We start from the raw sequence: 13,158 nt of genomic DNA, 5'->3' as shown, positions 1-13,158 counted from the left end.
GTGAGTTAATGAAGGACAGTGTTCAAGTCAAAAAGGCAGGATGGGCATTGCACGGACTTGACATCAAGCTTACATAAGCCGCTCAGAACAAGATCCAATTGCCCGATGATCACCCAGTAAAAAATCATCCTTCTTCCTCTGAATCCTTCCCTCCCCACCGCCGGCACTGAAAAACGATTTGGCCTCGATGGCTGCACAGAAAAGACCTCTAAATGAGACAACTTCAAGTAGAAAATCCAAGAAGCTCAAAACCGATGAAAAATCAAAACCGAAAGAAAAGGAAGTCGAAAAATCTACCGCTCTGACGCTGGAAGAAGCTGCCTTTCCTCGAGGAGGTGGCACGTCATTCACGCCTTTAGAAGTGAAGACAATACGTGCGGAGGCAGTGAAGGAAGCCGACGAAGCCCTTTTCAAAGTATGACCTTAGTACCCATTCAATCGCTTGGGTTAGAAGTTTTTTCTAGGAGTCACAGGAAGAGAAAGGCAGCAAGAAGAATGCCAGGAAGACTAAGAAGCAGAATATTAGTGTTTCAGAAAAAGGAGATTCAGTACGGATAGAGCACTTGAACTACAAGGTCGGCTTCCATCAACTTTCCACTCAAATACGCTTACATTATTACTAGCGAGCTTTTGTTGGGATGAAAATTCTTGGGCAAGTGGTATCAATCATACCGCTTGGCTTAATTATTTCTCTGCCAAATCAACTTTATGGACATGTACCCATCACCCAGATATCTTCACAATTTACCACTGTCCTGGAACGTTTTGACAACCGAGATGAAGGTTCAGATGAAGACATTGCTATGGAAGATGAAGATGAAGATACCCAAACGCCCGATCTCTATGGAATGTTTCATGTCGGTCAATATGTACGGGCCATCGTGACAAACGTACATGCAGCGGGTGTCAGCGATATAATGGGCGTCGGAAAGCTGCGAGACGACCTTGCAAAGGCCAGTAGGCGCATGGAGCTCAGTCTCGTGCCCGAGAAAGTCAACGCAGGCGTACAGAAGACTGATCTGAAGAGCGGTTTTGTGAGTGCGCATTTACCTCTAATCTTGCTGCTCAACCAGCTTTTTCCTAGACCATATCTGCTGCAGTCAAGAGCCTCGAAGACCACGGCTACAACCTTGACTTAGGCGTACAGGATGTGTCCGGCTTCCTTTCATTTGAAGATGTTGGCAGAGACAGTCCCAAACTTCATGTTGGCCATGTTATCAACGTCAGCGTCTCCAAAATCTCTGCTAATAACCGCGTGTGCAATGTTACCATGGATTGTGAAAAGCAGGCCAAGTCTCTCGTGAGTCTCGTTGTCGTTCTCCTCGAATCATACTGATATTTTCCAGCTTTATGAAATTTCCTCTGTCAACTCTGTGTTGCCAGGCACCCTTGTTCAATGTCTTATTACTTCAATAAACCCCGAGGGTATCAACCTACAGGTCCTTGGGTTCTTTGATGGCACTGTCGATCAATTCCATTTACCAAAAAATCCTCCGAAACCGTTTAAAGTTGGCACTAAGGTCAAGGCACGGATCCTTTATAATTATTCGGCGTCACCGCCGAAGTTTTCTCTCGCGTTATCGGAGCACGTCATACGTCTCCGACCTTACATGGTTTCCATGGGCGAGGATTCAAGCTTGCTTGAAGAGGCTTATCCTGTTGGCACTGTCCTTGACGCTGTCAAAGTATCGCGTGTAGAGAAGGAAAGAGGTCTGATTGTCGAAGTGGATGGGCAGCTGGAAGGGTTTGTCCATGTGCGTATACAACCCCTTACCTCAATACAATGCTGAAATAGTCCCCAGATATCCCACCTGTCTGACGACCATGTTCCCTCCCTTACGTCCATAGGTCCTTGGAAACCAGGAACAATTCATCGTGCTCGTGTTACTGGTCATTTTACTTTTGACGGTCTTCTACAGCTATCTCTGAAACGCTCCGTTCTTGAGCAAAAGTACATCCAGGTCACGGACGTGGGAGTAGGGCAGACGGTGACTGGCACTATCAAGAAGTTGACAGATTCTGCAATGTTTGTCACATTGTCTGAGAATATTGATGGTGTCGTCTGGCCAAATCATTATGCTGATATTATCCTTAAACACCCTGCCAAGCGATTCAAAGTTGGGACCAGCATCAAATGTCGAGTGAGCGAGTTCTATCGGCATGTAGCCCAGTTCTGATCATGGTTAAAGGTTCTTGTCGTTGATGCTGAAAAAAACCGCATATCCCTCACAGCCAAAAAGACGCTCCTTAATTCGCAGTTACCTATTCTATCGAATATAGAAGACGTTCAACCAGAGGACTTGGCACATGCTGTCGTCTTCAAAGTGCATGACAAGCATCTCCTCGTTGAGTTCTATAACAATTTGAAGGCTGTTATTCCTCTCAAAGAAGTCAGGTAAAAAAAATTGCCCTATTTAATGTCTTTGCTGGCTTATTGACGACTCGAAGCGAAACTCCTGTAAACAGCTTGAGCGAGGCTTTCTCCGTAGGTAAAGTTGTGAAGGTACGCATCATAAGCGTCCAGCAAAATCAAAGACGTATTGTTGCAAGCATTCGACGTGCTACAGCTACTGGTTCCGCAACACCGGACATCAGCAAGGTCGAAGTTGGCAACATTGTTGAAGGTGTTGTCGCGGAAATTCATAAGGATAATGCCATCCTTTTCCTACAACCCAGTAACGTCAAGGCATTACACTCTCTAAAGAATTTGGCGAACCATAGGGCCATCGGGCTCCCTCAACTGAAAAGCGAACTTAAAGTCGGCGAAAGGCTCTCTGAACTTGTCGTTGTCACTCGAAACTTGGAAAAAGGCTTCGTAATAGTAGCCAATGCGCCGAAAAGCAAGCTTACCCTGCCGAGCAAGATTGCATTATCCATTGACAATGTCCACATCGGACAAATTGTCAGTGGACGTGTTATACGTCACACTCGACTCGGGGCTCTAGTGAAAGTCACCTCTCACATTGGCGGCATTATCCACCCAACAGACGTTTCCGATAATTTCGATAATGGCCTCTCGTATCCTGCTGTCGATTCGTTGGTAAAAGCCGCCATCGTGAAAGTAGACGAGGAAAAGAGGCGGGTCACGCTTTCAACAAGGCAGTCGAGGCTTCGCCCTGATCAGACGACGCAGGTAGTTGATAAGGAGATAAATGACATTTCGGATTTGATTCTGGGCGCCAGTGTAAGAGGGTTCGTCAAAAGCATCGCTGACCATGGGTTGTTTGTGACCGTGGGCCGGTATATTGATGCACGGGTCCAGATTCGTGAGCTTTTCGATGACGTAGGTCACTTTATAGTAACAAGGATTTCTGTTTGCTGATATCGCGTTAGTTCATCAAAGATTGGAAACCCAAATTCCAAGTAAATCAATTGGTTAAGGGTCGCATCTTGAGGTCAGTTGTTTCATTTCACCAGTCTACACGAATTCAACCATTTTGCAGCGTTGATATTGAAAACCAAAAAGTTGAATTGACCTTCCGATCGGGTGATTTGTCCGCTCGGCAGCGCGAGGGTCAGACTAAACGTTCACCCTCGGATCTTCACGAGGGAGAGAAAGTCGATGGTATAATCAAAAGGATAGAAAACTATGGCCTTTTCATCCAAATTGAAGGCACTAAAATGAGTGGTTTATGCCACAAGTCCGAAGTATGTTGCACACTTTCAGAATGATTCTCATCTGACAAACCGTCGTAGCTTTCGGACAATAAGGATGCCGATGTTAGTGTAGCACTTCAAAATTTCCGTCAAGGTGATCGCGTGAAAGCTGTCGTCATCGAAATCGATAAAAAACGCATATCGTTTAGTTTGAAGCCTTCCCTGTTCGTTGAAGAAGACTTGGATGGAAGTGCTGAGGATGAAGATTCTGGTATTGCCGGTGACAAGAGGACATCAAGTCCTTTTGGTGTCGTCGATGGGTTCATGATGGATGACGATAATGACGAGGGAGAGGAGGAGGGTGCGGACATACAATCGGTTGAAGACCAGTCCAGCGTTGAGGACGAAGACGCCATGGAGATTGATGAGGGTGCGGCAGTCCAGTCACTGCAACGCTCCGGAGAAAATGAGAAATCTACTTCAACTTCAACTGTGCCTGTGCCTATCTTGTCCTTGACAGGTGGCTTCAAATGGCATGGTCTTGATGAGCCTGCGGATGCAAGCGGCACGGAGGAAGACTCGTCAGGTAGCGAAAGTGAGGACATTGGAGAAGGGCGGTCTCACAAGAAGAAGAAGAAACGCAGGGTGATTGAACAAGATCTGACAGCCGAGCTTCAGACGAAAAAGCCGGAATCCAATGCAGATTTTGAACGTGTGCTTCTGGGCTCTCCAAATTCTTCCTATGTCTGGATCCAGTACATGTCATTTCAACTGCAGCTCTCCGAAATCGAGAAGGCTCGCGAAATTGGAAGGAGAGCAATAAAGACAATCAACTTTCGCGAGGAACAAGAACGGCTGAACGTTTGGATTGCGCTGCTCAACCTTGAGAACATCTACGGTACCGATGAATCTTTAGACGCAACCTTCAAAGAGGCTGCTCGCGCCAATGACTCAAAGACAATCCACCTCCGCCTTGCCTCCATCCTTGAGCAGTCAGGTAAGCACGACAAAGCCCTCGAACAATATCAAAAGACGTCCAAGAAATTCGGCCTGAGCTCAAAAGTCTGGACATCATTTGCCGAGTTCCTTCTCAAGTCCAACAATCTCTCGGAGGCGAGGAAGTTACTCCCACGAAGTTTTCAAAGCTTGGCGAAGTACAAACGTAGGTCCATTTCTTACGTCACTGCGCAAAAAAAAAACATTTATGTCGGTGGTTAGACATTAAGACGGCATCTAAGTTTGCACTGTTAGAATACAAGCATGGCGAGCCGGAACGTGGCAAGACAATTTTTGAGGGCATCATCGATTCACACTTCAAAAGATGGGACATTTGGTCTATATACATTGATATGGAGGCTGGTCAGAAAAACATACAGGGCATAAGGTATGTATACTCACTATGATAACGTCATGTTCTTCGTGTCTTGACCAACTTTTAGGAATATTTTTGATCGCGTACTTGCACTTAAAATGACCAGTTACAAAGCCAAGTAAGTCATTCAAGGACGCCTTACATAAAGGGGGGAAAATAAAACATAATTGTGAACTAGGTCATTCTTCAAGAAGTGGCTCGAGCTCGAACGGCGAATTGGGGATGAAGAAGGTGCCGATACGGTCAAGGAAAAAGCTGTTGAATGGACTCAGAAAGCAGCAACGAATGCATCATCATAATAATTATATCAAGTATCAGTTAATAACAACAGCGTTACGAGCTGCTCTTTTATAAAGAGAGAGTATATCTGTAAGATGGAAATATGACGTTCATGACACCACACAGCATAAGAGAGAAGGCATCGAAAGAGTATCGGATACAAAATCCAAGCGAATGACTACCAAAAACTAGGGTGAATGGGGGGGTGATCAAAGGGTATATGCAAAAGGGGAGATACATAGATGGGCAAGAATGAATGTGGAAAGGACGAAGATGATGATTATGATCGCGGGGATCGCGCTCTGTCGGCAATAGTCGGATCGCTCTCCATGTCGCTCATCTGTCGTCGATGACTCATCGAACTTGCGGCCAGATGCCGCTGCCAGTCATCAAATTCACTAGAGAGATGTTCAAATACCAGCGCATTGTCTGAACCTGATGATAAACTAGCTCGTTGTCCAGAAATATCAGATATGGGTCGATCACCAAAGCCTGGACGATCGACGTCAAGTAAGATTTCAATCTTGCGCGAGAGCTCTTCGTTTTGTCTCCGTAGGTTGGCATTGTCTTTGTTGAGGCTCTCCAACAGACTTTCACTGTGTCCGCCACGAGCAATAACAAGTGACTCCTTGAGCCTTTCAATGTCATACTGAAGGTCTTCGACCTGACTGAGGCGATCATCAGATTCGCGCTGCGTGGCAACTAGCGAATCTCGCAAAAGCTCCATGTCTTTCTCTAAGGCCTGTGTGCGGGAGCGGAGCTCCTTGTTATCGAGGAGTAAGCGCTGCACCTGGCGCTGAGCTTCGATAAGTTGCCGCGACGATTCATCCTCGGATGGTGTTGTACGACCGTTAACGCTACGCATTGCCCGACCACTCCTGGCAATTTCAAGCTCCTGCGAGAGTTGATTGTTGATAGCTTTCTGGTTCTTGAGTTCCTCGCCCATCTTCCTCATCAATTTTTCGGTGCCCCTTGATTATGAAAGAGATGCGAAAATTCGTCAACGGCGTTGCAAAATTTAATGCGAAAACTTACTTGACGTACCGCACAGCAAGTCGATAATCATCTTCCACTTGACGAACGCGAACTAAATGATTTTGTTCCGCCTCTAACAACTTACGTTCTGCTTCCTGAACACGGGCATCGTCATCGCTTCCTATACCACCAGTCCTGGAATTTGTTCGCATTCGTCCCAATTCATTCGTCAAGGCGTTGATTTGTGCTTCAGCCTCCCTTGTTCTTCTCCACACCTGTGCTAGCTCCCGCTCCGTGTGCTCATATTGTTTTGATTTCTCAGCAAGCTTGTTTTCTAAATCAATCACCATAGGTGAAGGCGATTGGTATCCCCTAGATGACGATCGGATCTCATCCTCATTGATACTAATTCCATTCTCGTTGAGATAGCTCCTGAGCATTGCCAGTTTCATGTTCGTGTCCGTCGCTTCTTTGACTTTCTCTTTCATCGAGACTTCTCTATTTGAAAGATCTTTGCGAAGACCACCAGCGTCTGCGAGGGCATTCGATAATTGGCCGCGGAGGGTTACAACCTGTGCTCTCAGCGATGCCTGTTCGGTTCGTTGCTCCGAAACCGCTTTTCCCTCTTCCTCTAACCGGTGAAGCACCTCATCAACCTTTTCATCCGCCTCTTTCAACCTCATTCTCAAGTTCTGGGCCTCATCCTGCAAGGCTTCCACCTTCGCATCATATCCTCGCGCAATTCTATCTTCATCCGTTCTCAAATCTCGATGAGTGTCCAAAAGTTGACCCAGACTACCCGTTGTGAATGCCCGTAATGCATCAGCCTCTTCACGAGATTTGGCCCAAGAAGTTTCAACGTCCGTCAACCTTGCTCGCGCAGCCTCCGCATCAGCAGTCAGTGTCTCAAGTTCACCTCTCATCTCCGCGATGATCCGCTCGTGGTCGGTATTCTGATCGCGAGCGCGCTGATACAATGCGTCGACCTCCTCAGCCCGTGCCGAAGCCGCTTGTAAAGCGACTTTAGCTTGATCGAGCGCTCGTACATGTTGGTCTCTTGTACGTGTAAGTTCATCAAGCTGTGTTCTGAGCGTCATCACCTCTGCTTCTTTTTGTTCCAACATCGAACTTTGCGCCACGAAACGATCACTGTGCTCACGGTGGTTCACTTCTAGAATCTTGTGCTTTTCCTGGAGTTCGGTATGCAATTTTACGGCACGTTTATGGTTTTCTTCTGACATTTCCGAGCATTTGAGAGCGTCCTCGGCACGAATTACGGCTTGTTGGCAGAGCGTGGTTTGAAGCACCAATTCCTCGTTCAGTTCGCCTATCTTACGATCTTGTACCCACCGCTGTCCCATGAGGTCTGTCATGTTCTGCTCGAGGTACGCGATACGATCGCGCTCTATCCGCGAAACATCGGCATCACTGTTAGCCTCGAAGGCGGCCAGCTTTGATCGATAAAAAGCGGCTTCTTGCGTCGCACTAGTCTTGAGACTTTCAGCTTCTGCAATACGTTCAGAAGCTTGTCTAGCCTGCTCTGCCATGGTAGCCTTGCAAAGTCGAGTCAGTATTCACCTAAGAAAGCGCAAAAATAAGTTACCTGTACTTCTGCCCTAAACTGTTTGAACTTAAGCAGCAATTCTCCGCGATCGTCAATACTCGAGTCAAATCCACCATGAGATATAGAATCGGATGTAGCTTGTCTATCTGATAGAATATACCCAGCCTTGGTGGCTTTTGATAACGCTTCTTTCATCCACGACATTTGTCTCTTCAGGCTGTCTAGTTCCGCGTCTTTTGACTTCAGATCCTTCACTAGATCTGCAGCAACACTTCCAACCGACCCATTAATGCGCGGGAAACCACCATTGGGTGACGGAGATCCATTTTGCGACCCAGCATAAGTATCAGACTGAGACCTGGATCGATCAACGATAGCAGGTGAACTGCGTCCAGTATTGCCGGTGGCAGGAGACATGCGCTCTGCAATAGCTGGCGAACCGCGCCCAGAGTCGTTCGTACCCACTTGTCCACCGATAACACCAACGATGTTGGGCTGCTGGCGAGACTCATGCAAGTCGCCATTTGGTGAGACAGTGCGGCTATTGCTTCCACTTTGTGGACTCTTGCCCCGTTGCTGGGGCTGTTGTTGTTGCCGAACCTGATGTTGATCTGGAGAAGCGGCATGCTCTCGATGAGAAAAAGATTCCGCGGTGCCGGTGTCAATGCCTTCATCTGTGACCTCGTCCTCTCGCCGAGGCCTCACAGGGGCTTTGCCTTTATTGTTGCTCGCCAAAGCCTGCTGGGGCATGCCATTGGTGGGTGACATCGTCCTATTTCGAAGATCCTCGACTTCAGGAGACATGGGGCGTCCATTGATTTGCGAAGGCTGATGACTCTGAGTAGGGGCAGCTGACTTACGGTCAAGCCCAGGTGCATCGGGAGGAGGATATTTGATATGTTCTGCATCGTGGAGTGTCAGCGAACCGGGTGTATCAACATGGTGGGTATGATACTGACTACTGTCGAGGACGTAGATGAAATCTGAGTCATCTGTTTTGAACGGTACAAATGATTCTCCACCAAGTACGAAAATCTTGGTACCCGTGGACGCCATGGCGTGACCTGATCGACCACTCGGGGTAGGTCCCATATTCTCGAACCTGAACCATCGTTGCTCTACCAGACACTCAATCAGGGTATGATACGCGGGTCAAACGAAATTAGACGCACTAGAAATCTTAAACGCCGCAAGGTCACCCAAATCTTTACCATCAACACCTCGCCCGCCAAAAACGTATATAACGTCATCAACGATGGCAGCAGCATGACCCTCTCGTGGGGACGGAATGTGCCCAATACACTGCAGTTCCGACCACCTCCGTGCTTTCAGATCAAACGACCATATGTCATTATAGTGATACTGCCCATCCGTTCCGCCAAAGCTATTAAAAGACAAATCGAAGGTGTCAGCCATAGTTAATTGTCCTCGACAGGTAGGCATACATGACAAGCTTATCCTGGTACGGGACACAGATATGGCCCGTGCGTCTGGCAGGCCTTTCAGGGGACGTTGGATCATAGCGCTCCCAAGCTGCTCTCGTACGCACTAGGACCGAGAATCAATAAGTTTAATTGGCAAGCAAAGGATGAGCACTCAAACTTACATGTGTTCAAATCAAAAGCCCAAACGTCGTCCAAGAAGGCGCCATCAACTTGGCCACCGAACACGAAAAAGACGGTGCCAACAATAGCGACAGCATGTCCATAGCGGCCAATGGGAGCTGGCCCATGTACCGTTACCCTTGTCCAATCACGAGAAACTAAAACCAGGGTCGGTACTTTGACATCAGAAACAAAATTGAATACGCACCAAGGTTCAACAAATATAGACCATCATCATGAGGGTCATTCCCGCGACTCGAAGCCTCGGTTTTAGTATCCCCGCCCCACACAATAAGGACGTTGCTAATTAAAGAACTCGCGTGCCCAACTCTAGGACTCGGGATTTCACCACCCGTCTGCAGGAGTGTAGCAGCATTCTCCTTGGTCGAAAAGAGGTAAAGGTCGTTACGTGCGGACTCTCGTACAAGACCACCAAAAATATAGAGGTCCCCGCTATTAGTCGTCGTGGCTGGAAGTGCATGACCATAACGAGGAAATGGGGAAGGTGAGGGGATCGTCGGTGCAGAAATTTCTTCAATTCTGTCTGGTTTGACTGAAGGTGGTAAGAGAATGAGGCGACGGTGCGACCATGGATAAGCCGAAGGGCGCTGTACGGGCGGCTGTTGAGGTGGCTGTTGAGGTGGTTGTTGACTTTGCTGCTGAAGTTGTTGTTGAGGGGGATGTTGTAGACGGGATGGAGGTTGAGCATATGGTTGAGCTTGAGGCGCTTGGGCTTGCAACGAGTTCGAGCTCTGTAGGCCAGCAGTTGACGGGCTACCGCCTCTGGTGCGTTGAGTAGGAGTCGTGCTACCAAGAAAGGACAAGCATGAGGATAAAACAAGTGGAAGAGGATCTCCGAGACTAGGTATACACACATTTCATTCGCGGAATCATCACGTTGACTGCCTGCCTGGTTTATGGCCGCATCCCGAGAGCGATTAGTGGAGACTTGCGCAAGAGCCTGACTGGGTAGTTGTGCGACGGTTACATTGGGAATAACAGCAGGTTGGGGTTGGCTGTGCTTCCTCCTAGAGAAGAAGGACATTCTACGAGACTTCGAGCCGAAGATGGACGGTATGGCTGGAGGTTGAGAGGGATGTGTGGTCGAATTACTGGATTAAATGTCGTTTACTAGGCCACGCAAGAGGGAAGAAGCATAAGAAATGGAAGATTCCGGCAGAAGAAAGCCAGTATTTTTGAGGAAGACGACAGGGGAGAGAAGGGGGACGCAGCGGAGAGAGGAGACAGCGGGGTATTGCTCCCAAATTCTTTTTCCCAACGCTCTCAACCCTGTTTGCACTTGTTTGTTTTTCGGTCTCTCTCAAATCCTTCTTGGTTAGCATTATTTCAGTCCGCACTACCCTTACGCCGACCCAAGGAATAACTACACCCAACTACCATTACCAGTGCTAGAGCAAAGCACGAAGCCTCGACTTACTCTTCAGCCACCATCGACCCGCGACCTGCCCCCTGACACCCTCCAGTAACAAGCCTTGGCTTCGCATCTTGCCGCGACCGAAAACATACCTCACCATCGCACATCCCATGATGGAAACGGGATGGAAACGGGATGGAAACAGCCCTCCCTTTACGACCAGCGCTCCCTCAGTCGAATATCACTTGCGCTAAATAAAACCGACACCTTACCTTTACACTACATAATGAATAAACGTTAGAGCCAGTCTGCTAATAGCTATCTATATAAGTCATAACTGATGCCCATCTCCAACTAACTCACGATTGCCACCCGTATCAGAACCTTACAAATGTATACATGCTCATTTGCACAGAGTCGTCTTTCTGGCCGGCAAGTTCGCAACAACTAAACTGTAAATGCCCCTTCGAAGATCGATACGTCCGCACCCACCAAAAATAACCCAACTTCCTTCCTGCGATCTTTTATGAGACAGGCACTTTGATACGTATGTCTATACAAATACATAGTCAATTATACAAGATTATACATGATAGCGCTTCAGATCATAAGCCCTCATTGATCACGTCTTGCAACAACGGCTTTCCTTTCAAAATACCCGAATTAATGCCATGGCTGTTCTTCATCTGCTTCTTCGGTCTCTGATCTCTGTCGCGCCCATCAGGTATATTTTCATTTTCATCGATATTCCTCTTTGACGGCGTCAACTTCGACTCCAAACCAAATTTCGCATCAACCTCTACATCAATGTTTCCAGGAGTGATATCGCGCATGCAAGAAAAATGCGGAACATGTGCTTCTCTAGGCATGTTCAACACCCATGCCTTTTCATCCATCAGATAGAAAAACTCCTTCAAGAGTGGCGTCGTCTCTAACGTCCGCCTGGACCCGAAAATGATCAACTTTGACCTCGCGCGAGTGAATGACACGTTCATTCTTCTCCAGTCCTTTATCAAATCACCTGTCTAAAGACACAGTTAGGAAGCGGAAATCATTATTAATGAATGAACAACACTTACTCGGCCATCGTCATTTGACCTCACCATAGAGAAGATCACAACTTCTTTATCCCTCCCCTGACTGCGATCCGCCGTCAAGATTTCGACGTCCTTTCTCTCTCCCAACAGATGCGAAATCAACTTCAATTGTTGCCTGTAAAGCGTTATGATTCCAACCTCTTCCGGCGACACTCCACCCATGATCAAAGCCTTCGTAACTTGTGTCACCAACTCGGCCTCAACCTCATTCTGAATGAGATCACCGACTCTAGATTCGTGGCCGGGGATGCTATCAGTGTTTACGAAAACGGCTTTACAGTTTTCGTCCAGCAGATGTTTCAACCAACATTTGCGCTCCCCTTCCCTCCCACAACCGGTGCGTTCACATAGTTGTTCCACAAGGTCAAACTGGGGGATAACCAACGTCCTCTTTCGAACGCTCTCTGAACCAGGCTTCAGCTTATTCCTATAAATCAATCGATTCGACAGAGTCATGATCTCCTCATTCATCCGGTATTGTTCTGCCAGTTCAACCACCGCCTTAGGATGTGCATCTGCCAATCGACGGAATAATGAGACATCAAGTCCTCCTTGCCGCGCCTGCGTACTTCGCACCTGATGACAAAACCGGAATGAGCTAACAACCACTTTGACAAAAAAGAAACATACAAGAGGTGGAAGTTGGAAATGATCACCGACTAGGACAAACGTCTTTGCAAACCGTAGAGGCCCTAAGCATGCCGGTAATGTGATCTGCGAAGCCTCGTCGATGATGCAATAATCAAATCTTCTACGGTCGAAAATCGCGCTGATCAACCGTCATGAGAACCTGTACCCAAAAAAACCTGGCGCAAAAATGCTCACTGGTCCACTGATAGACAGGTAGTAGCTACAAGAGGTGGACTCATAAGCTGCGTTTGAAGCTGCTCAACAGTCGTAGCTTGTTTTCTCTTCGCCAACGTGAATTCCTGTACATCCGGGTGAATCTATGACAACCGTCATTTCACAAACCCTTCGTCAATAAATTATCCATTACTCACCTTATCCAAATTACCCAACCTCAACAACCCAAACCCAAGACCTTCCTTCCCAGCCTCACTCTTCAACCTCAGTAACACATTGTCTACTGCCGAATGTGTATACGCACTGATCAAAACACTCTTCCCCATACTCACAAGCACCTTTACAAGACTCGCTATCACACCCGTCTTGCCTGTACCCGGCATCCCAAGAATGATCGCATAATCCTGTGCACTCAACACCTTCTTCACCGCTTCCTTCTGATTCAAATTAAGCTTCTGCGTATGCTTCTCAAATCCTTGCCAATCGCGCGA

The 13,158-nt window shown here is 47.5% G+C and overlaps 2 protein-coding genes across 2 annotated transcripts; one reads left to right on the top strand and one right to left on the bottom strand.

Moving 5' to 3' along the window:
• Positions 1-187: 187 nt before the first annotated feature.
• Positions 188-5,268, top strand: AGABI2DRAFT_196672 (hypothetical protein; the record flags this gene model as incomplete). The annotated part of the gene is made up of 14 exons (XM_006453949.1): positions 188-415; positions 474-575; positions 624-1,034; positions 1,085-1,300; positions 1,347-1,754; positions 1,803-2,141; positions 2,190-2,395; positions 2,449-3,283; positions 3,334-3,395; positions 3,444-3,648; positions 3,697-4,759; positions 4,816-4,981; positions 5,037-5,087; positions 5,148-5,268. 14 exons carry the CDS (start codon positions 188-190, stop codon positions 5,266-5,268), a joined length of 4,413 nt encoding a protein of 1,470 aa, XP_006454012.1.
• A 260-nt stretch (positions 5,269-5,528) lies between these two features.
• Positions 5,529-10,436, bottom strand: AGABI2DRAFT_140135 (hypothetical protein; the record flags this gene model as incomplete). The annotated part of the gene is made up of 10 exons (XM_006453948.1): positions 5,529-6,219; positions 6,284-6,335; positions 6,369-7,776; positions 7,827-8,689; positions 8,747-8,905; positions 8,960-9,171; positions 9,233-9,335; positions 9,394-9,549; positions 9,600-10,198; positions 10,267-10,436. 10 exons carry the CDS (start codon positions 10,434-10,436, stop codon positions 5,529-5,531), a joined length of 4,413 nt encoding a protein of 1,470 aa, XP_006454011.1.
• Positions 10,437-13,158: the final 2,722 nt, after the last annotated feature.

The sequence above is a fragment of the Agaricus bisporus genome (assembly GCF_000300575.1).
Source record: "Agaricus bisporus var. bisporus H97 unplaced genomic scaffold AGABI2scaffold_1, whole genome shotgun sequence".
In the NCBI taxonomy this organism is placed as follows: domain Eukaryota; kingdom Fungi; phylum Basidiomycota; class Agaricomycetes; order Agaricales; family Agaricaceae; genus Agaricus; species Agaricus bisporus.
This window is presented reverse-complemented; position numbering and strand designations above follow the sequence as displayed.